This window comes from Tribolium castaneum, chromosome 3, assembly GCF_031307605.1.
Source record: "Tribolium castaneum strain GA2 chromosome 3, icTriCast1.1, whole genome shotgun sequence".
Taxonomy (NCBI): Eukaryota; Metazoa; Arthropoda; class Insecta; order Coleoptera; family Tenebrionidae; genus Tribolium; species Tribolium castaneum.
In genome coordinates this window covers 23,846,348-23,867,725 of record NC_087396.1, presented here as the reverse complement: position 1 = coordinate 23,867,725, position 21,378 = coordinate 23,846,348, and the positions used below count along the sequence as shown (strand labels likewise).

Here is a 21,378-nt window from a genome sequence, read left to right as displayed (position 1 = left end):
CTAAAAAACTATTGGGAATTTGGCAATTTTCTTGATGCCAATCGATTCCCCGGATCATTTTGCATTGGAATGGATCAAAATAGTTCCAATTTTTCGAATAGTTTAGCCAGAAATGAGAAAATAAAAAAAATTAAAAAAAAGTTAACACCCCCCCCTTAAAATCGGTCAATTTTTAAAGTGTCTCTAAATCAAATAAAACCGATTCTATTTTATAGATTTTGATGTGCTCTTTCCGATCTAAAAAAGCATTTTCTCCTAACTCTTTTAGTTTGGCCGTAATCGGCGTTTGAAAATTGAAAAATTTTTTGCGAGATATCGCCTTGAGTCCTATGCTATTTTGTAGAGTTTTTTATTCCGGTTGTCCTCCATTTTTCCGTTTCTCGCTAACTCTAATAGTTTCGCCGTAATTGGCGGTTGAAAATTGAAAAAAAGTGAAAATGGAAACTTTTTTTGCGTTTTTCTCGGAAACTGTAAGACTTAGAGCAACGAACAAAAAAATATCTGATAGCGCTTAATTTTATCTATTTTTTCGACCAAACCCGGAGCCGCTCCGGGCAACGGTTCCGGCTACAGAGGCGATCAAAGTTTTTCACTAAAAAAATTCATAAAAAAAAATACTAAACGTCGTAGAGCAATGCGGTTTGTTCGGTTGAATTCTACGGCTCATTTTACATAATATATCAATTTTTCACAAGAATTAAAAATTTAAAAATTTTTGCCTAAATTTAGGGTAGCCATTTGTCATAGTGAAAAATTTTATTCATTAAAAAAATTCATAACTCGAAAACTAAAAGTCGTAGAGCAATGCGGTTTGTTCCATTGAATTCAGCGGCTCATTTTCTGTATTATACCAACTTTTCACGAGATTTAAAATTTTCAATTTTTTTGCTAAAATTTCCTGAGTAAAACTTACCTTCAAAGAGGTGAAAAAAAAATTTTTTTTAAACTCACTCCAGTAAATTTTTATGGACTTCTACATGTCTTAACAACCCACAAAAGTTGTTTTTAGTCCACAAAAAGTCCATATGTTCGATTTTTAGAAGTTTGATTTTTCAATTTTCGTCGCAGTTTTTGTCGATTTTGGGTACCCGGAACTTTTGTCAAGCAATAGCTCCGGAACTATCAGAGATAACCCCATGAAGTGAATTATCGTTGGAAAGCTCTTTAAATTATCTATCTTTTTCAAAAAAAATTATTGTTCTCCGACTAATAGTTTTCGAGCAAATTGGAGACAAATGCAAAAATTGGGAAAATTTTAAAAAATTCATAACTAAAAAACTATTGGGAATTTGGCAATTTTCTTGATGCCAATCGATTCCCCGGATCATTTTGCATTGGGATGGATCAAAATAGTTCCAATTTTTCGAATAGTTTAGCCAGAAATGAGAAAATAAAAAAAATTAAAAAAAAGTTAACACCCCCCCCTTAAAATCGGTCAATTTTTAAAGTGTCTCTAAATCAAATAAAACCGATTCTATCTTATAGATTTTGATGTGCTCTTTCCGATCTAAAAAAGCATTTTCTCCTAACTCTTTTAGTTTGGCCGTAATCGGCGTTTGAAAATTGAAAAATTTTTTGCGAGATATCGCCTTGAGTCCTATGCTATTTTGTAGAGTTTTTTATTCCGGTTGTCCTCCATTTTTCCGTTTCTCGCTAACTCTAATAGTTTCGCCGTAATTGGCGGTTGAAAATTGAAAAAAAGTGAAAATGGAAACCTTTTTTTGCGTTTTTCTCGGAAACTGTAAGACTTAGAGCAACGAACAAAAAATATCTGATAGCGCTTAATTTTATCTATTTTTTCGACCAAACCCGGAGCCGCTCCGGGCAACGGTTCCGGCTACAGAGGCAATCAAAGTTTTTCACTAAAAAAATTCATAAAAAAAAAACTAAACGTCGTAGAGCAATGCGGTTTGTTCGGTTGAATTCTACGGCTTATTTTACATAATATATCAATTTTTCACAAGAATTAAAAATTTAAAAATTTTTGCCTAAATTTAGGGTAGCCATTTGTCATAGTGAAAAATTTTATTCATTAAAAAAATTCATAACTCGAAAACTAAAAGTCGTAGAGCAATGCGGTTTGTTCCATTGAATTCAGCGGCTCATTTTCTGTATTATACCAACTTTTCACGAGATTTAAAATTTTCAATTTTTTTGCTAAAATTTCCTGAGTAATACTTACTTACCTTCAAAGAGGTGAAAAAAAAAATTTTTTTAAACTCACTCCAGTAAATTTTTATGGACTTCTACATGTCTTAACAACCCACAAAAGTTGTTTTTAGTCCACAAAAAGTCCATATGTTCGATTTTTAGAAGTTTGATTTTTCAATTTTCATCGCAGTTTTTGTCGATTTTGGGTACCCGGAACTTTTGTCAAGCAATAGCTCCGGAACTATCAGAGATAACCCCATGAAGTGAATTATCGTTGGAAAGCTCTTTAAATTATCTATCTTTTTCAAAAAAAATTATTGTTCTCCGACTAATAGTTTTCGAGAAATTGCGAATTTTTTATTGCGGTTTTCCTTGATTTTTTCGGAAGAACGTAAGTAATGTTCGTATTGATTTTAATATGCGCCACCTGCTCACACCCTTCCCCCAGCCCCAGCTGTCACGCCAGATGTTACGGACAAAAAGGGGAACAATTCCCACACCAAAATTCCCACAAACATTCATTACCAAATCTATTAGTACCAATGAGCCATCAAGTTCAATGATATTTGTTGAAAATTAATGACTCAACCAGTAAAAGGCGTCATCGGTCAATGCTCCACCAAGTTGATTTTAATCGAAACTAACGGTCCCCCAGAGAGCTGTTTTGGTAATTTAAAAGTTAGTTTTCGGTCACGACGACCGTCAGTCACGATGACCAAAAGCACAGTCTATGACACTGTTTCCTGGCTTATTCTTCTATCACTCCTCCTAGGTCTCTACCCCAGCTATTTGCAAACCGTAGGAAAGTGTCAAAGACTCAAAACTGATAAAAACTGCACTATTGTCATCATTTTCCACTTAATTCTCTTCGCAGTTCTGCTGTATTTCGCAAGCTTGGAAAAAAACCCGCTCTTCGATGGACAGTTATACAGTTTTAACACTTTTGCAAAACTTTTAATCTTCGTAGTGTCTTTATCTGGGAACAGCGCCGTGTTTATTATGCTCATAATCAGTTTTATGCACAAAAAGAGTTTCAAAAACTTTGTCAACAATGTTGCGGCGTTAGACGAGACGTTGGCAAAGCTGGGACAATACATTAATTACGAAACAGACTACTACGTTTGTTTGGCTATGACCATAACTGGACCACTTGTAATAATCGGGAACATTGCAATGGAACTGTGGAATATGCCACGTGAAAACATCGAACCTCTCCCCAACGTCATACTCGCATGCCATATGCTCTCCTTCTTAATGGTACACCAAGGAGAGACGCAATTTGTTGCCGCTAACGTTATTCTAAAGACGAGGTTCAAAACCATCAACAACATTCTTGAAAACTTGTGGGCCAAAAAATTAATTGTGGTTAAAGGTCTTTGACTTGTTTTTGCAATTTTCGGATAATTGTTGGGCATATTTTAGATAAAAAAAAATCGAGGAGTGACGAGCAAACGATTGATATTTGCATGAGGTGTCACGACCAGCTCTGCGACATGTGTGGCGCTATTAACATGCTGTTTGGGTTCCCGATCATAATCGGGTGTCTCATCCAGTTCAACACAATCGTCTTCTCCTTCTGCTACTGCTACTACAACGTAAGTTGTGCTAAAAATGTATAGATTAGAAAATCCCCGTGGTCAAATCAAAACTCAATTTGATAACCGATTTCAATCGGAAATAACGACACCCAAGGGATCAAATTTGGGCCATTCCTTTAGTCCAAAATGACCAAAGACGGTGTCTACAACACCCTTTTTTTCATAGTTTACGTGTCACTTCTCCTAGGCCCACACCCAACCTATTTCGGGAAAACGGGCCGAAAGACAGTCCTCAAAACCAACAAATATTGCAACTTTATCATACTTTTCTACCTTTCGGTTTTTGTTATTCTGGTGTATTACGCCTCCCTGGATGAAACCCCGAACCCTGTGACTAACGGGAAATTGTACAACTTTAACACTTTCGCCAAACTGCTGATCCTGGTCGTGTCCCTATCGGGAACGTTTGGTTTTTTCGGCACCCACATCTTGAGTTACATTAACAAAGCCAGTTTCAAAAAAATCGTCAATACGGTGGCAACGTTTGACGAGACTTGGGCCAAGCTGGGCCTGGAAATCAACCACAAGGAGGATTTTCGCGTTTGTTTGGTTTTCACGTTAACGGGGCCCTTTTTCACGTTCTGTAATGTTTTGATGGAGATGTGGAACATTCCGAGGGAAAACATCGATCCGATTCCGCTGGTTGTGGTGCTAACGCATCTAATTCCGTTCATGTTGATTCATCAAGGGGAGACTCAGTTTGTCGTGGCTAATATTATACTTAGGCGCAGGTTTGCTCTCATCAATTCGATTCTCCGAAAATTGTATAAAAATAAGTATAGAAAACTGATTGTGGATGGTGCGTAAAAGTTGGGGGAATTTTCTTGGTTCGATTTTATTTTAGGGAAGAAAAGTGAAGAACAAATTGTTGATATTTGTATCCGGAGTCACGACAAGCTGTGCGATGTGTGCGACAGCGTTAATAGGATTTTTGGGTTCATTATAATAATTGGGTGTCTGATTCAGTTTAATACGATCGTGTTTGCATTTTGCTACTGCTATTACAGCGTAAGTTGAGGTCACATCTCCGGCTTAAAACATGATTGAAAATTGTTTTTTATAATTATTATTTATTGCCCTGTAGGCGTTTATTAGAAAATTAGTCATGTAACTTTATGCATTTAAAATAACTTTTTTAATAGTTTCGTCATTTCGTGTAAAATGGAAAGTAAACAATCGTCATAAAACAATCGTTTTAAAATAAAAATGTGAAAATTACGGAAACATTTATTTTAAAAATGATAAATCTGGCTGTTGATTTAATATATTTTCCTGGTCAGATTTCCATTCGGCCGATTTCCACGCTTGGTTGGTTCTTTTGGTCACTGCTGCGCATCTACGAACTTGCCCGGAAAGCTGCCTTTGCGCATTTAAATTCAAATGAAGTAAGTTTTCCGTTCCAAGATTTCGATAAACCAAAAATTTTTAGGCCAGGGCTACTCTGAACTGGGTCTCAAAACTCATCATTCGTTCAAATCCCAGTCTTGAGGAAAAAGTAATTATTTCTTTTTCCAGTAAGTTTTTAATGAAGTTATTTCAGTTACAAATTTTTGCGCTACAACTAACGCACAGAGCGCCCACATTTACAGCACTAGGGTTGTTTCCAATCAACGGCAGCTTCGCTTTTACTGTAATTTTTCACTTGACTTGGAAAAACTCTGAAAATCTATTTCAGGTTGTGGGAGCTGCCACGACCTACATCACGATTATTTACCAATTTCAGGTCAACAAACCCACTTGTGGGCCATAAAAAATTAGGTTAAAAAAGTGAATTAGCAAAAAATTCTAGAAAAATTACCTAAATTATATTTTAGAAATTTAGAGCGGTTTTGGAAAAAATTACTTTAATATTTTTAGCAGAAAATGCAAAAGTAGGTCTGAAAACAGTAGCTCACGTTTGCTATCCTTCCTAGTTACAATTCCTCATAAATATTTAGATAAAACAGCTCTGATTTTTTATTTTGTAATTTTTCTGCAAAAATAAAAACATCGTCGGCTAACCTTGTTATTTCCGGTTTGTTTTTAATAAAATTTTGCGAAACAACTTGTTTCTATGACAAACTGTAGAAAACACAGGAAAAAGTAAATGGATTTAGTACTTTTCCACTATTTTTCGGCTAATTCCAGAGAAAACCGCGTTCGCTAGAACGCCCAAAGAAGGCAAAAAACTCAAGAATTTCTATCGTATTTTACGTTTATTTCCTTCCGACAAACACAAATACAAATACAAAAAATGTCTTATTTACATTACAAAACAGTGCAATAAATAACTATTTGTAAGAATTAATAATTCTGTCCGCTTCTCTAAATCCAGTCTCGATGGCCCCATGCACAGTTGAGTAAAAATAGGGATGTGAGGCCTCTCCTGCAAACTGTAAAATGGGCCGTCCTTCCAGATTTAGCACAGGCTTAGCCAACTCCATCTCAGCTGTGATTTTATCTTTGCGAGCTTCGACGGTCTGATAAGAGTAACTGCCCCGAAAATGCGGGTTTGTGTGCCAATAAGTACTAAAAATATCCAATTACTTTATGATTCATTTTGGTAAAAAATCGCACCGAATTATGGAATCAGGCCCGGTTATGTTATATTTATGCCCTAGAAATTTATTGAGAACAAACTCCAAACCATCGATTAGTGTTTCGTTGGTCATTAGCTCAATTTCGGGAACCATTGAACCCGTCAACCAACCAACTAGCACATTAGGGTTGCGATCTACAGGGACGACGCAAAAAAATTCAGTGAGCCAGGAGTGGCCGTCCTGTGGGATTTATACAAATTGTAGCCCATTCGGTTTTGAAATTGAGTTGGCAACAGTTGGTTATTCAATGTTGGCAACTTTGATCAGTTATACAGTCGCCCAAAATGAAAATGACGCGTCCGTAAACGAACAAAAAGAAGTACGACATTCGTTTATTACTCTCTGAAATGTTTGGTCAAAAACGTTTAAAATCCACAAAAAAAAGTCGAAATTAGTCAAATTTACTCGCTTTTTATCTACTTTTTTGGCAAAAATGCATCAAAAATAAGTCGGAAAATTGTGTTACTATTAAAATGGTGTTATTCTTACTTTTTCTAGCTTCCTAGCTAAAAAATCACGAAATTGGATCGGAATTAATTTAATTTAGGTTATTTTAATCAATCTAGTTCGATTTTGAACTAGAAATTCGTTGTTGTTTGATTATTATTGAAAATTCTTGTTGTAATTCTTGTTTTTTAACGTGTTAGCACATTTCCCAGCCAGAAACATAATTATTTCGCAAAATTTCTTTAAGAGTAAGCCGAAAATCACTAAGAGGTCGAAATAAGTTGTATTATTTTTGCCTTTTTCAATAGTTTAAGTATATTTTTTGAAGTCAAATAAAACTTTTTCACTAACGAAATTGTTGAATTCAGCGTTTTTCGAATTTTTAAATACGCTTTTAAGAGAAAAATAAAGATTGTTTTAGAAAAAAAGTAGGTGAAAAGTAGATTATTTCATTTAATTTTGGTCAAAAGCAATTATTACATACCTTTCTTGAGCATTTACTACGTTTTAGAGCTGAAAGCTCAATATTTTCCGAGATTTCGCTAGAAGATACCGACAGAACACCAATTTAAATAGAGAATTATCTAAGTTTCGGCTTTTTTGAGAACGATTTTCAGTCAGAAACACATTTTTTCAAAAATTTTTGTTAAAAACGGATCGAAAGATTACCAAATTTTTATTAAAGTGGGTGTATAAAAATAGTTTTTTTTAATAAAAAATCCCAAAAATTATGAATGAAATAGAAATTAATTATTTAAATAGAAATTAATTGATTTAGATCGTTTTTGAGCAAAATTTCGCCAAAAACTGACAATTATTATGTTCTGTTTTTTTATGTTACAATTATAAGTTTAGCAATATCACTAAAACAAACTGAAAAATTACCAGATTAAGTAAAAAATGCCATTTTTTGCCTTTTTTATTAATTCATAAACCAAACCGAAGAATCAACAAAATTGTAAAAAAAAATTGTAAAATAAAAAAAAAAAATTGTAGTTTTTACTTTTATCGAGTAGTCTCGAGCTGTTTCACTCGATTTTATTTGTTTTTGAGGAAAATCTCGTCAAAAATAAGCTGAATATAGCAAAATTTAGAGGAAAAAGTAGTTATTCTTACCTACTTTCAGCTTTTATACACGTTTTAGAGCTTCTTAATGAAATAATCCAAGTTGAAAAGTCGCTTAATTGCGCAAAAATTTAAAAAAAAACATTTTGCATTTGATTACTTGTTTTGCGTAATTACTTTGCAAAAATTGTCAATAACAAAAAAATTGGGCAAATCGTAATAGCACATTAAAACTTATTTTGATCAAACGAACGATAAACGAAATGTAGAACTAATTTACGATCTTTGATGACTTATCAGAGGCTGGTTAAGGGCGTCATTTTCATTTTGGGTGACTGTACCTTTAGTGGCCCTTCTGGAAACTCCTTAAAAGCGCGACTTTTGTCCCCCTCGCTCCAAACAAAGTGAAAACCTGTAAAATTCCTCTCGCTTTCCCACCACCGGTGTTTGAAAAACATCGCAATTTTCATAACAGCCCCAAAACCGATGTGTTTGATCGCGTCCTTTTTTGCCTCCGATAACTGTGGCGTAAACATTGTTTCGTGCCGCTCCTTCAACACTCCAATCGAAGGAGTGAAAATGACATGATCGGCCGTGTAACTCGAATGATCCGAGCAGTAGACCGTCACCGCATTATGACTAGAACTGTCGTTCCAAAATACTTTAACTACTTCCTTGTTTAGTAATACTGTTTCGTCAAACGGGAGTTGTTCGGACGGGTTTGGAAACTTCTTCATCATGACTTCCAGCACGGTCTTGTAGCCCAGCCCGTTCCAGTTCAGGCTGAGGTCGCCCTCGCAATCGCGGTAGTCGCTCTTGGCCGAGGGTTCGAACCACGAAAAGGCGCCCTCGTAGCTTAATACTATGTGATGGAAGAGATCAACGGACGCTTTCGCAATTTCAAATTTCTCCGCATCGTTCCGGTACTTATCGTAAATGCTGGCGTTGTATCTAACCAGAATCTGGATTAAACCAACCGCGCTATCTTTAACTTACTTGTCCAAGCAGTAATGCCCCACACTCTTGCCCTCATCTTCGTCCCTTTGCCCATCAGGGCCGTAAATCCCATCAATAATTCGCAACAACTCGTCCCCAAAAACGATTTCTTTGCGTGAGGAGTGGTAGACACTCCGTGGCCCATCCACATGTTTCAAAACGCCCAAATTTTTGACCATGTCATAGACCACGTTACCTTTCTGCCCATGGCACGACTCTGCGCCCAAATCGACGAAAGCTTGGCCGAAAAAAACGCTGTTAATTCGGCCCCCGATTCGGTTTTCTGCCTCTAATACTCGAATGTTCTTGTGGTTGTGTTCGAGGAGTCTCGTCGCTGCTGCGATGCCAGCAGGTCCAGAGCCCACGATTAGCACGGAGGGCGTCGCTTTGGCGTAAATTTGCAAAAATACGACGAGAAAAAGCTTGAGGAGCTTCATTTTCATTGACCGAACTTTCACAGCTGTGTTGTGAGATTATGAGAGAGTCGGGCATAAAATGCTTGATTTGTGGGTCACAAGGTTAAGGGTAAGTTATGTAAGTTCAAAACAGTTTCCAAGTTTTTGTGTCAGCGATAGCGCAATAAACAACTGATTAAATTTCGCGTGTTGGCTGCCGATTAGTTTTAGGGTTTTCTGTTATCTTCCATGGAACGAAATCAAAACATTTGGAATGTTTTGGGCTGTGCCACGCGTAATTATTTCGTAATTTCTGGTTAAAATAAAAACAAGTCTTTATTATATTTTTATTTTGTTTTGTATTTGTTTTTTTACTAATATTTCTTAAACATTTTTTCATTTTGTTCAGTTTATAGGAAAAAAAATTAAGTCATCTTTCTCAATTCTCTTTGGTGATGTTTTTGTTAAAGTTTAATAAAAACAGGGGAAAAAATAATTTTTGGTCTAAAAAACTGTTTAAGTCCTCAGAACTTGCAAAATAATGTCATTTTTGACATAATTCTGTGATTTATTGGACTTTTTTTTAAGAAATTTTGCGCAATAATTGAGTTTTTGCTGAATAAGCGGTGAATTTTTGGTCATTTTCGACCAAATTAGTTGAATTTTTTTGTCCTACTTTAATAAAAACTAGAATTTTGGTCTAAAAACGTGTTTAAATCCTCAGAACTTGCAAAAATAATGTCTTTTTTGACACAGTTCTGTGATTTATTATATACCCCAAACTGCAGCTATGAAGTCAAATTTTTACTGAGTTTTTGGTTAATTTCTGACGAAATTGCTTGCTCAGAATAAAATTGCATTCTGTGGTTAAAGATTAAACTTCTCCTTGCTCAAATATAATTTCTAGCGATATTTTGGTTAAAATCTTAAATATTTGTTAACGAATTGGAAAATTCAATAGTTTTAATTTTTATGAAAAAACCTAAAGTTCAAAAAAAGGCAGCAACATGAATACGTTATCTACTATCCCCCAAAAATTCTTTAAGGAAATTGTTAGTAGTTTTTTAATAAAAAAATAAAATGGTCAAAAATAGTTTTTTTTATTTTATTTTTAAACGACACTATCAATTGTTTCAAAATTTATATATGTTGTTGCTAAGGCCCTCGAAAGGTTACGGTATTTTTTTCATAATTATTGAACTACGAATATTTTTTTCATTCAGTACAGTTCAACCTTAACTAGCGCTCAAAAAGGGGATTTTGTGTCCAAACTGGACGAAATTTTACAAAATAACTCCGCACCAGACTGGAAAAAGCTAGATAAAGAAAAGAATATTTTTACTCTACGATTTTTCAAATCACTTCTAACCACCTAACTCTGTTAATTATACCAAATAACTCGAAGGAATATTTTTGCAAAATGTGATGTTTTTCAATTTCTAGTTAATTAGAATTATTTTTTCTAGCACTTACTTGTTTTATTTTATTTTTTAACTATTCCCACCCAGGGCGTGAAAAACTGGAGTAATTTTTCCAGGATTATATATTACTCACCTTGTATATTTAAATTATGAAACCAAAAATGTAATTTAAAGAAAATTTCCAAAATCAAAATGCAAAATGTTTAAAAAAAATTGCAAATTGTAAAAAAATATTGCTCTATTTAATTCAATAAATAAAGTTGAAGCACATACTTTTTTTTATTATTAAAAAAAGGAGGAAGTTATCAGGAAATGGTAAGAAAATAAAAAACACTTTATGATTGTCCGTGCTTTATTTTGTCATTTCAATGCAATTACACATCATTCCGTATTAATAATGCCTTCAATATGATGCTCAATATCCTTGATATACCGTTCCGGTAATTGCTTATTCCTGGAAAAAATCAGCTCAACTCGCGTAAAAACCCCTCAAAAACTACCTCAACGCCTCAATCTTTTGCCTCAAATGCTCCTTAACATGCAAATCCTTCCTCTGCTGTTCGATTTGTTGTAAATTAGCTTCCTCAAACTTCTCCTTCTGAACCACAATCCTCTCCTTCTCCTTCTCATTAATTTGCTTGAGTAACTCCGTGCGGTGTTGTTCCGCCTTCTCCTTCTTCCTCTTGTTCAATTCCATTTCCTTCTCCCACTGCTCCCTTTGCACTTTGGCCACTCTGTGAAAATCTTCCTCGTCCCGTGCCAACGTGATAGCTGCTGCTCTCCTCAAATCGTTAATCTGCTTCTCTCTTTCAAGCTTCAACATTTCTTGCTGCTCCTTTTTGGCTTTGGCAGCCGCAATTTCCTTTTCTCTCCACTTGCGTTCGACCTCTTCCTGGATGCGCAAGGCGTTCATTTCGTCCATTGCCGCTTTGATGTCTTGCGATCTTTGCTGCTGGTTTCGCATTCTTATGATTTCCTGCTCCTTGGCCGCCTTGGCAAGCGCCAGTTCTTGGTCGCGGGCCATTTCACGATCTAGTTTTTCTTGCATGAACTTTTGGATCCTCAAATCGGCGATTCTCTGCTCCTCTTTCTGGATCAATTTGTAGCGTTCTAAATCATCGTTTGCTTTCTTCAAATCGTTTCGGATTTTTTGCTGCAACTCCTTTTTTTCCCTCAACTTTTGTTCTTCCTCCTGTTGGATGGCAAGGAACGCCTTGTTGATCATTCGGCTCTCTTCTTCCTTCTGCTCGGCTTCGATCATTCGTTCGATTTCGTTCATGCGCATTTGGTCGGATAAAGCAGTCACGTAGTTTTGCTTCTTCCTTTCTTCTTCTTGTTTGCGTTTTGCTTCTTCTTCCATTGCTTTCTGGCGCTGCTGTTCCATCATTAGGTCAAGACGGCGGTTTTCTTCTTGCAGTTGTTTCTCTATCAGCTGGGCGAGATAAGTTTTTCGTTTGCAAATTTAAAAAAGACTTACTTCCTTTTCGGCAATTTGTGCATTTCTGATTGCACGACATTTCGTCGCAAGAATCACACCATTGGCTCGTTTTACCCTATTGTCTTGTTCCTGCATTAAGTCGAAAGAGCGTTTCAAAAGATACATGTTTCGAGATTTCGCTTCGCGTTCGACCTAAAGCAAGTTTTTTGAATCGGTTATTTTTCGCTAGTTTTTCAACGAACGTCACTTAACGTTGTTCCAGGTTTTGCGGTTTGTTTCTTTTGAACTTTTTGCAAGAATTCTTTTCTCTTCTCACTCTCTCGTTGCAAGGCGTTTTTCTTTTGTTCCGCCTCGTCCAACATCATCATTCTATCTTTTAGAGTCACAATCTTTGTGTAACAATAAATTAAAATAAAAAATGTAAAGTACAGTCACTCAAAACAAAAATGACGCGTCCAAAAACCGTCTAAATTACACTAGCTCTGAGAGAAATTTTTTGAAACGATTAAGGATTTTTTGTTGAAAATAGAAAATTTACCAATAAAACAATTTTTAAGTTCTTTTATTTGCTCAAAAAAGATCTAAAACCCAAAAAAATTAGTCAAAATGGTGCTACCCTTACCTTTTCGTGGAAAGAAGTAAGAACAACATTTAAATATTTATTTTTTATTTTTATTTATGTTTGCAATAACGGACGGGACAGCAAAAGTTAGGAAGACAAAAAAATAAACTTACTAATCTACCAAAAACTAAGTAGAAAAACACTCTTTTATTATTCAACAGTCGCAAAATACGGTAAATATAAACCGAATCGTGTATTTTAAAAGATTCCAAACACGTTTTTAAATTTCTTACCTAAATAAACTGAGCTGAAAAATCCCCAAATTGAGCCAAAATTCAAAATATAATTTTTCAGTTTTTGCGCGTTATACGTAATAATTGCGCAAATATAAACAAAACGAGATAAATAATTTGAAAATTGTTTTATTTACAACTTTCAAGAAATAAACTCAAAACTAGTTTACGGTATCTGATGATTTATGACACGTTTGTGGACGTGTCATTTTCATTTTGGGCGCCTGTACTCAAATACTCACATGTGCCTGATTTTTTAGTCTTTCGAATTCAGATTTGGGTAAAATCCCCGGTATGTCAATTGGGTTTCTATCAGGGACCATGAGCCTCCTCATCCCTTGAACATCGTACGCTGTAACGAATTCTTTGGGTTTCTTGACCGCTTTGAAACACATTTTCTCGTCAATGACGGGCATGTGAGGTCTACAAAACTATTTTCTTTCAAAGTATCTACAAAAATTAAAAACTGAGACAATACTTGGGCCGGTTTGTGGGCATTGAGGGCTTTTTTGAACGACTCTGAGACATTCTCACTTCAATGTGTCAAAAATTGATCAAATAAAGTCATAGCAACGCTCCGCACAATGAATAACTCGATGATACCAGGATGAAATAAGGGGTTCAAGTATGAAAAAAGTGCAAAAAAAATGTTTATTTTTTTAAAAAGCTGTACAAAAGTAAAAAGCTTCTAAATATCTAGAATACAAGTAAAAATCGGTCAAACTCTGCGCTTATCTCTAACATGGGACAACGAACAAAATACTATTGTGTAGGTTTTTCTTACCATGTGAGACAGGACGTGTCCTGTCCGAATGATAAATCAAAAATAAAACCAGGAAGAACTAGGCACTTGTTCGGCGAATCTGAAAAAATAATCACAAGACATGCAAAAATACTGAATAAATCTAGAGAAGCAAGCAGAACCCAAGTGCTAAATAAAAGACGATGTTGTCTGGACCTGAAACAAGTAATCAGAAGTGAGATTACTCGTTCAAATCATCAAGTACAAATCTAGCGTCCACACAAATATTGAGACAAGAATATCTTACCTATAAAGCAAAAAATTTACACAACCGCACGCTGACTGAAATAAAACATAGATTGCGCGCGATGTTTTATTTCCGCAAATAGTGAAGGCACCTAGAATACATCGGACAGGGCGATAGTGTAATAATAAAACGAAATGTCGGTAAAATCGCATACTGTACCTGCGTGCTGATCTGAAACTATAACAAAAACAACAGACACAAGTGGTAATAGGTTAAGTTTAATCAATGTAAATTAATACAATGCAGTCTAACTGCCGTACATAGTGGGTTACAATATTATCAAAACTAAAAACGAAGTGAATACACATCTCTCGGAAAGAATAAATGAACGATTTGAGATTTTTATTTGTTCTGGACGAAGTTGCGCAAAATTTGTTTAGGTGAGTAAACAAGTTTTGCCGTCTATGCCCGAAGGAAGCCTCTTAACTAGACGAAGGAATGGTTATTGCACTTGCTGGAAGTGTGCGCTCCTTCGAACATAGCGAATTTCAATCGATTTTTAACAGTGAGCATATACAAGTCATACATCGGCATTTACAGCGATAGCCTTACCATAACTGTTGCAGCGACCTCCGGGAAAGCCGTCCCACTTATCCTGACATACCCTATAAATAACAAGCTAACACACAGGTAATTATAACCTATTCACTACAAAATTTTATGGTATAGATTGGAAGCTAGACAAGTCACTAATCATAGTTTTCATCATCAAAAGCAAACAATCCAAACACTTTCCAGTTAAATAAAAGCTCGCAAGGTTGTGTACATGATGTATTTGCAAATATCCTTATCAAATACTGCGTAATGGCAAACGAAATGACCGAAGAAAAATAAAAATGATTCCGAACAAAACCTTATTCTACAACTTTATAATCTAAATATGCATTTTCCGTTGATTTGTTTCAAAGACGGCGGCGGCACGTTTGCTCCTGATAAAATTAGTCGCTTATAACTAAGATGAAAAAGGTTCTAAGAAAAATGTCTCCCGCAGATGCTTGACCATTAGTAATTGGGGACCACATTTAAAATCTGTAAATGATATAAGAAAAAACTGATATGTCGCAGCGTCACACCACCTGAAATATTATTATGCCTTGCTATCTTCAACCTTTCTCAACACACGTGAAGAAAACAAGACAACAAAATAATAAAAACACTACAATGAAAACAAGTGATTTTAATCGTTTTGACTCCTGTAATACAAACACAAAACAAATAAAATACGCATGTACAAAACATAAAAGACAAATCAAAGAACAAGATGCGACATTGTTTTCAAAAGTAGTAAAATAAAGTAAGGAAGCGACACGTCCGTATTATATACAAGCAAAATTTTTACTTACACGTAGAGTCTTAGTTGTCGGAGTTGTTAGGGGGGGCTGCAGGGGCGGGTGCTCCGTAACCGTACGCCGGGAAGCCGTAGCCCCCTTGGGGGACGTTGCTGGGGACCCCACCTTGCGCCTGTCCACCGTAGTAACCTAACCAAACAGTTAATAAAACTCAAAAAATTGCAAAAATAACGCACCACTTGAAGCTTGATATGCACCATAGGCTTGCTGCTGGTAACCACCTGCTGGGGCTTGGACAGGGCCGGACTGGGACGAAGCTGGGCCTCCTTGCATCGATTGCACGTTGGCTTGGGACTGTTGCTGTTATGGAAAACACGAACATAAAGTTTGACATAACGAGTGTGAGTGTGAGAACTAACCTTCGATTTCATTTGTGCTTCTATCGCTTCAGCTTCTTTATGTTTTCCTATACTACGATAATACTCCGCCCACTGGGCACTGTAATCTGGTTGGCCACCATTGGATGCAGCACCAGTGGGGGTTGCTGCAGGTGCTGGACCGGAACCTGCCGTCGCACCGGCTTGGGGTTGGCCGGGGGCCGACGAGGACATTCCCTTCGATTTTGCCTGTTCACAAAATTACGCAAATTCAACCAAATTATTCAAATATTCAAACAATTATTTCAAACAAAAAATCAAATATTAAACATTTTACCCACCTGTTGTTCTATCATTTCCGCTTCCCTGTGCATTCCTAAGGACCTGTAATACTCTGCCCACTGTAGCGAGTAGTCAGGCTGTCCAGTTGAGGGGTTAACCTGCATGGCGTTTTGTTGTGTGGGGGCGTCGGCACTTTGCGAGGGGGCGTTCCATTGTTGTTGGTAAGCAGGCATGCCCCAATTTTGGGGGTTGTAAGATTGAGGCGCCATTCCAGGATAAGCCTATTCCACAGCCTATTAATTTTGTTCCTGAATTTGATTTAGGTTTTAACTTACAGTTTGCATGTTGTTTGACATTGCAGGACCGCCAACAGGTACGAAGTTAAGAGGCATTTGGACTTTATCGCTGATTATTCGTTTGGCCGCTTCGATTTGATCAGGATCGCCGCGGATTATAAATGTTTTTTCGTTTGAATTCTGATTGTTTTGTGATCGGCGGTCTAACTCACAGTGGGCACCGGACTGTTGATTGATCTGTTTGATCGTTTCGCCACCTGATAATTCATTAATATTTTGGCTGACAATGATAAAATATTGTTACCTCTCCCGATTATTACTCCACATTTCGAACTTGGAACAACGAATGTGACTTCTTGAGGTGCTTGTTGTTGTCTTCTGTCGTCCCAACCGCCGTAGTCTTGTCCTCCGCCGTTTCTGTTACTTCCACCTCGGCTGTCGTAACGATCGCCACCTCTTCCTCTGCCACGGCCTTGGCCGGGACCGTCGCCGCCGTCTCGTCGATGGACGCTGTCGATAAGTTCCTCTATTCGTTGTCTAGCCTAAAAGACAATCAGTTTTATATTAAGTACGCAAAGCAAGTCAAAAAAACAGCTTTGCGTGCACAATATTTACAACTTTTTTCAGAACTTCCTACTGCAAACTTATTAAATTTGAGTGATTAAGAAAAATCTGTGGTCTGAATTGTAGTTCCTATTTTTCTTATTTTATTCTAAATGTTAATTTTTTTTCAGTGCGTACAAAACCGTGTCTTGTGCACTGAAATTAAAGCACAAATTATGTTATACTTTTTTCCGCACCTGTTCGACTTGTTTGGGGGTGCCTGAGAGGTAGCACCGCCTCTCCCCCGGCCCCTCCTCTCTGGCTTGCTGGAACTGAACCCGCGCCCCAGTTTCCGCTTGAATTTTCTTAATCATATCGCCCCCTTTTCCAATAACAACCCCCACAGCCTGTCTCGGCACTAAAACCTCCGCCTCATTACCACCACCCCCTCCATAATCGTTGTACTGTTGCCTATCGTCTTGTCTCCCGCCTCCACCTCTTCGATTATAATTTTGCATCTCCTTCTCGGCAATCAAATCGTAGACTAATTGTTTGGCGTATTCGACTTTGGAAGGGTCACCACTGATCCGTAACGGTTTTTCTTGTTCTTGATTAGGACCGTCTTGAATCACAACCATTTTCGCGCCGCTTTTTTCCTGCAGTTGTTTGATGGTTTCGCCACCTTTACCGATTATCAGACCGACTTTGGGTCCAGGTATCATGATTTCGACGAAGTTACGGCCGCCGCCACCGCCACCGCCGCCGCCGCCACCACCACCCATCCCCTGGTTCATGTTGTTCATCCCTGTCGAGCAAAATAAAAAAATAACCCCAGTGCAAAAAAAAACAGAAAAAAAAACCAAAGGGTGAGATGTGTATTAAACCTGACCGACTACGCTTTGTGTTAGAAGCTAAAAATTAAAAAGTAAAGCCACAACCTGGAAGCTACTTTTGTTTTACTGACGTGCAAAACTAACTAATTAGAGCATGCATTAATTAGTCACAAAAATTCGTGAATTTTTTCAACCTGGGTAATTATTGTGACCCATATTTGGCCCTAGATCGAGCCCACCCAACCCTTCCGTGCGACCTCTTTGATGAACGATATTCATAATGAGCTCCTTGGCTCTATTGATGGCCTCTTTAGTGCCTGATAGCGAACATACACGGTCTGGCATTCCCTGTGAATCAGGTGCCATTTGGATTTTACAGCCTGATTCCGACTGAAGTCTCGTGATCTGTTCGCCTCCACGACCAATTACTGCAATACAATATTATTTCAGTAATGACTAAGCGAAAAATGCTTCATGGGAGAGAAAAAAGCGGAAGGAGAAAATTCCGATGCGTTACGCTGCATCTACGTCTTGCGAAAAACTCAAATGGTAGCGCTATCGCTATTTTAAGATTTAAATGTCAAAGCTATACAATTGTTGTTCTTCTTTATTATGGTCTCGCAAGAAATACGAACTGTTGTCTTATTTAATCAAACATAAAAAATAGATAAACATTACGAATATCGTTTATCTGTACTTATAAACAACACATTTCTCAAGCTCGACGCTTGCTTACCTTAAAAAAGTAAAATTCATTCCACAAACAGCTTGTCCTGTTGTCATTACGTTTATTATTTTTAATAGGTACATACTTGAAAAATTTGCATCTAAGGGCTTGTTTACAGAAGGATCGGTAAATCAATTGCAAGAAAACGTCAGACTATTTAATCACATGAGCAAACTGAACCAGTCAGCTGCTAATTGCAAACTTTTATAGTACCTATGACAGAATTCACTTTAGATTAGGTATGCTTATTATTTTGTTTTGTTTATCGCATATTGTTTCCTGCCTCTTTTGTTGTATTATTTGTTTTTTTTACTTTGGTATTATAATAATATTATTCATTTTCTGAGATTAGTACCAAAGTAGAATAATTGAACAATTTCTCAATAAATAAAGGTAAATAGCACGAAAACAAGTGGAAAATGTTTGTTTTTTTATCCAATTATCCTTCAAACAATCTTAAAAAAAATAAAAAAATCCCGTCTACAAAATCAGTGCTCTGTCGGTAGTTACTTTACCTATTAGCAATAGTTACTAGTTAACTACTAAAAAAATTATTAATCATTCAAACGAAAGAGCACATTTTTTATTTTATATTTCTTTTACTTAGACTTCAAATACCCAAGAAAATATAGAAGGTAAGAACAAAGTAAGAACTCTTTTGTGTTAGCTTTTCATAGAAGATCAAAATCTTAGATTCCTTCTTCGCAAGGAGAGAACAGCCTGTATACACAGGGTGAGTCTCCTAAAGGCATTTTTACTATTTACTATTTTACTATATTTTTATAATTTCTAGTGCCATTTTAAAACAAACGATGTTTAAATTGTGTTTTGAGCAATAAATTGTTAAAAAAATATATTGCTAGCCACAAATTTATTTTTAAAGGTTCTATTGTTGTTTAATTAATAAGGAGTTCTAGAAAAATTTTGAAAAAATTTACATGTTTGAAGAAAAATATGAAGTACTTAACAGCAAACCTTGGTTTTTGTGCGATTATTAGTTTGTGAGATACATTAAAACTACACTTTTAGCAGACACACCTTGTATAGTTTCCGGAAAATTAATCAAAACTTCATTAGTGGTGAACTCTTGAGGCTATGCAGGCAAGTGCAATTTGATTAATACGGAACTTAATAACGAACTTTCTCCTTAATTAAAAGTATAATTAAAAGGACGAACATGTAAGGTGTTTTTTGTTTCCAAATAACAATCCCTAACTCGTTTACACGTTTACAAAAATTGATCTTCAATAAAAAAATAATGTGCCAAACATCTTATCATACTTTTAGCGTCTTTCATTCAATCAGAAAATGAATTAAAAAAATGTATTCAACTTTGGCAGATAAGCAATTTGTAAGAAAAATAACACGCAATGACTGTGTTGATAAAGAAAATAAAAAATCTTACGTGATCGTTTACTAAATTGCATCTGCAGTATGCAATACCAACATACCAAATAAATTAAAGATAAGTAATATTAATCATAACGCAAATTTTTTAATGACTCCAAAGTGCATCAAACTGGCCATTACTTTCCGTCTTTTGTCTAAATAATTTCGAAAATAATCCAAAGCAAAATTTTTCCCCCATGTTAAGCCCTGAAGTGTAACCCAAGTGTTGTTTCAGTGCTCGCAACACTTAAAGAACAACAAAACAATAACTCAGTGCGAAGACATGAAATAATTTGAGAACCCGTTCGTTACTCACTTAAGCCAACCATTTTATCAGGCACTTTGATGTCTTCATTAAGCTGCGGCCCGCCACCCATTGGGGGTCCACCCATGCCACCCTGGCTCGGCGGCGGTCTGTTTCCAGGCGGAGGCAGTTGAGGAGGTGGTCCACTGGTGCTTGGACCTTTCTTCGCATCCGGTTCTAGAGCAAAAAATGTTAGAAGCATCTTCACCGTTTCTAACCCTACAAACCTGGCCCGTCTTCTAGAGGCCTTTTCGGTCGATTATCGGCCGGGTTTGTGGATCCTGGGTTAATTTTAGCAGCGATCTGCAATGGGAAAACATTAGCTTGTTGTCGGAAGCCGATAGCTTTGTTGTTTACTGGCGGAATACTGACTTGTTTTGCTCTTTGGAGGGCGGCCGCAAAAGCCGAGGAAGGACCAAAATTCTGTTGAGGTGGCGGCGCTACCGCTGAATAATCACTCATTTTTTATCACCATTAATAAAATTTTGTCCACATAGAAAACAGAAAATGGTGTCGCCCAGTCGCCCGCGTACAAACGTGAACGACAGCGTTGGAACTAGATCTAGGGACTTTTACAAAGATGCCAACAAAAACAAACGCAAAATACCCTGTCAATTTGAAAAAAACAACAATTTCCAAAAAACTGGACAGGACAGGATATAGGGCGTTTTCTTTAAAAAAAAATAACATTGATTTACCACCCTGTATACAATGAAATTATTTCTAGGTTGTGAACTCCAAATATATCTACATTTAGTAGAATTTTGGAACAGCGCGTTTGAATTTTTTGGAGTGAAATAAAGCACAAATAAAAAGTTTCTGTATAAAAAAAAATTCTATGTTACTGACCTTTATTTTTGCAAATGTACAAATTTATTTTACCATTCGTTTACTTTTGTTTTAATTTAATGTTATAATGACATTGTTACGTTGTGTTTCTTACAGTTTATCCACTAGAATACTTCCAAGTTTACGAATTAAGTTAAAATTATTTTTTTAACCTTTTTTTAGTGAGCTTCTTACCTTATTCAAAGTCTGTTGTAAACTCATACAGCTAAAAGTATATTTTACAATATCTCAAAAACTAATAATTATACAGAATTCAATGTTTGTTATCCATATAAAATTTTTCTACAATTTTTTATTATTAAAATTAATTAATTACGTAATTAAATAACACTGGTCTATAAAAAATTTATAATAAATCATAATGCTTCTAAATCAAAACATAATAACAAAAATTATGTATCACATACTTAGCTGAATTTTTGAAAGGACATGTCGTATTTTTTAGACCTTCATAAAAAGAAAAAAAATTCTCGAAAGGTTTCCTAATAATTTTCA

The 21,378-nt window shown here is 36.1% G+C and overlaps 4 protein-coding genes across 9 annotated transcripts; 1 reads left to right on the top strand and 3 right to left on the bottom strand.

Moving 5' to 3' along the window:
- Nucleotides 1-3,769: 3,769 nt before the first annotated feature.
- LOC100141635 (gustatory receptor candidate 61) lies at nucleotides 3,770-6,254 on the top strand. 2 transcript variants are annotated; one of them, XM_064355906.1, is made up of 6 exons: nucleotides 3,773-4,548; nucleotides 4,594-4,757; nucleotides 5,030-5,134; nucleotides 5,179-5,244; nucleotides 5,290-5,379; nucleotides 5,425-6,254. In XM_064355906.1, the coding sequence occupies exons 1-6, from the start codon at nucleotides 3,876-3,878 to the stop codon at nucleotides 5,497-5,499; spliced, it is 1,173 nt and encodes a 390-aa protein (XP_064211976.1). In that variant the 5' UTR covers nucleotides 3,773-3,875; the 3' UTR covers nucleotides 5,500-6,254. The 2 variants fall into 2 exon arrangements, with proteins under 2 accessions (XP_064211975.1, XP_064211976.1); XM_064355905.1 differs by having other exon boundaries at nucleotides 3,770-4,548; nucleotides 5,290-6,254.
- Nucleotides 5,926-9,342, bottom strand: LOC660999 (spermine oxidase). The gene is made up of 4 exons (XM_967189.5): nucleotides 8,837-9,342; nucleotides 8,182-8,791; nucleotides 6,306-6,508; nucleotides 5,926-6,257 (listed from the first exon to the last, which is right to left on the bottom strand). Exons 1-4 carry the CDS (start codon nucleotides 9,277-9,279, stop codon nucleotides 6,020-6,022), a joined length of 1,494 nt encoding a protein of 497 aa, XP_972282.2. The 5' UTR covers nucleotides 9,280-9,342; the 3' UTR covers nucleotides 5,926-6,019.
- Nucleotides 9,343-10,986: 1,644 nt separating this feature from the next.
- On the bottom strand, nucleotides 10,987-13,869 carry LOC660941 (cilia- and flagella-associated protein 45). Of its 2 annotated transcripts, none has more exons than XM_015981234.2 (6): nucleotides 13,730-13,869; nucleotides 13,188-13,395; nucleotides 12,333-12,479; nucleotides 12,130-12,282; nucleotides 11,153-12,084; nucleotides 10,987-11,106 (listed from the first exon to the last, which is right to left on the bottom strand). In XM_015981234.2, the coding sequence occupies exons 2-6, from the start codon at nucleotides 13,359-13,361 to the stop codon at nucleotides 11,034-11,036; spliced, it is 1,479 nt and encodes a 492-aa protein (XP_015836720.1). In that variant the 5' UTR covers nucleotides 13,362-13,395; nucleotides 13,730-13,869; the 3' UTR covers nucleotides 10,987-11,033. The 2 variants fall into 2 exon arrangements, with proteins under 2 accessions (XP_015836720.1, XP_008195146.1); XM_008196924.3 differs by lacking the exon at nucleotides 13,730-13,869 and adding an exon at nucleotides 13,424-13,559 and having other exon boundaries at nucleotides 13,188-13,368.
- On the bottom strand, nucleotides 13,583-20,598 carry Psi (P-element somatic inhibitor). Of its 4 annotated transcripts, none has more exons than XM_008196926.3 (12): nucleotides 20,392-20,598; nucleotides 20,262-20,337; nucleotides 20,047-20,211; nucleotides 17,809-18,042; nucleotides 17,039-17,586; nucleotides 16,543-16,780; nucleotides 16,278-16,495; nucleotides 16,002-16,223; nucleotides 15,703-15,909; nucleotides 15,520-15,643; nucleotides 15,338-15,472; nucleotides 13,583-13,808 (listed from the first exon to the last, which is right to left on the bottom strand). In XM_008196926.3, the coding sequence occupies exons 1-11, from the start codon at nucleotides 20,494-20,496 to the stop codon at nucleotides 15,348-15,350; spliced, it is 2,262 nt and encodes a 753-aa protein (XP_008195148.1). In that variant the 5' UTR covers nucleotides 20,497-20,598; the 3' UTR covers nucleotides 13,583-13,808; nucleotides 15,338-15,347. The 4 variants fall into 4 exon arrangements, with proteins under 4 accessions (XP_008195148.1, XP_008195147.1, XP_008195151.1 ...); XM_008196925.3 differs by lacking the exon at nucleotides 13,583-13,808 and adding an exon at nucleotides 14,193-15,023; XM_008196929.3 differs by lacking the exon at nucleotides 13,583-13,808 and adding an exon at nucleotides 14,193-15,023 and having other exon boundaries at nucleotides 20,407-20,598.
- Between the last annotated feature and the right edge of the window lie 780 nt (nucleotides 20,599-21,378).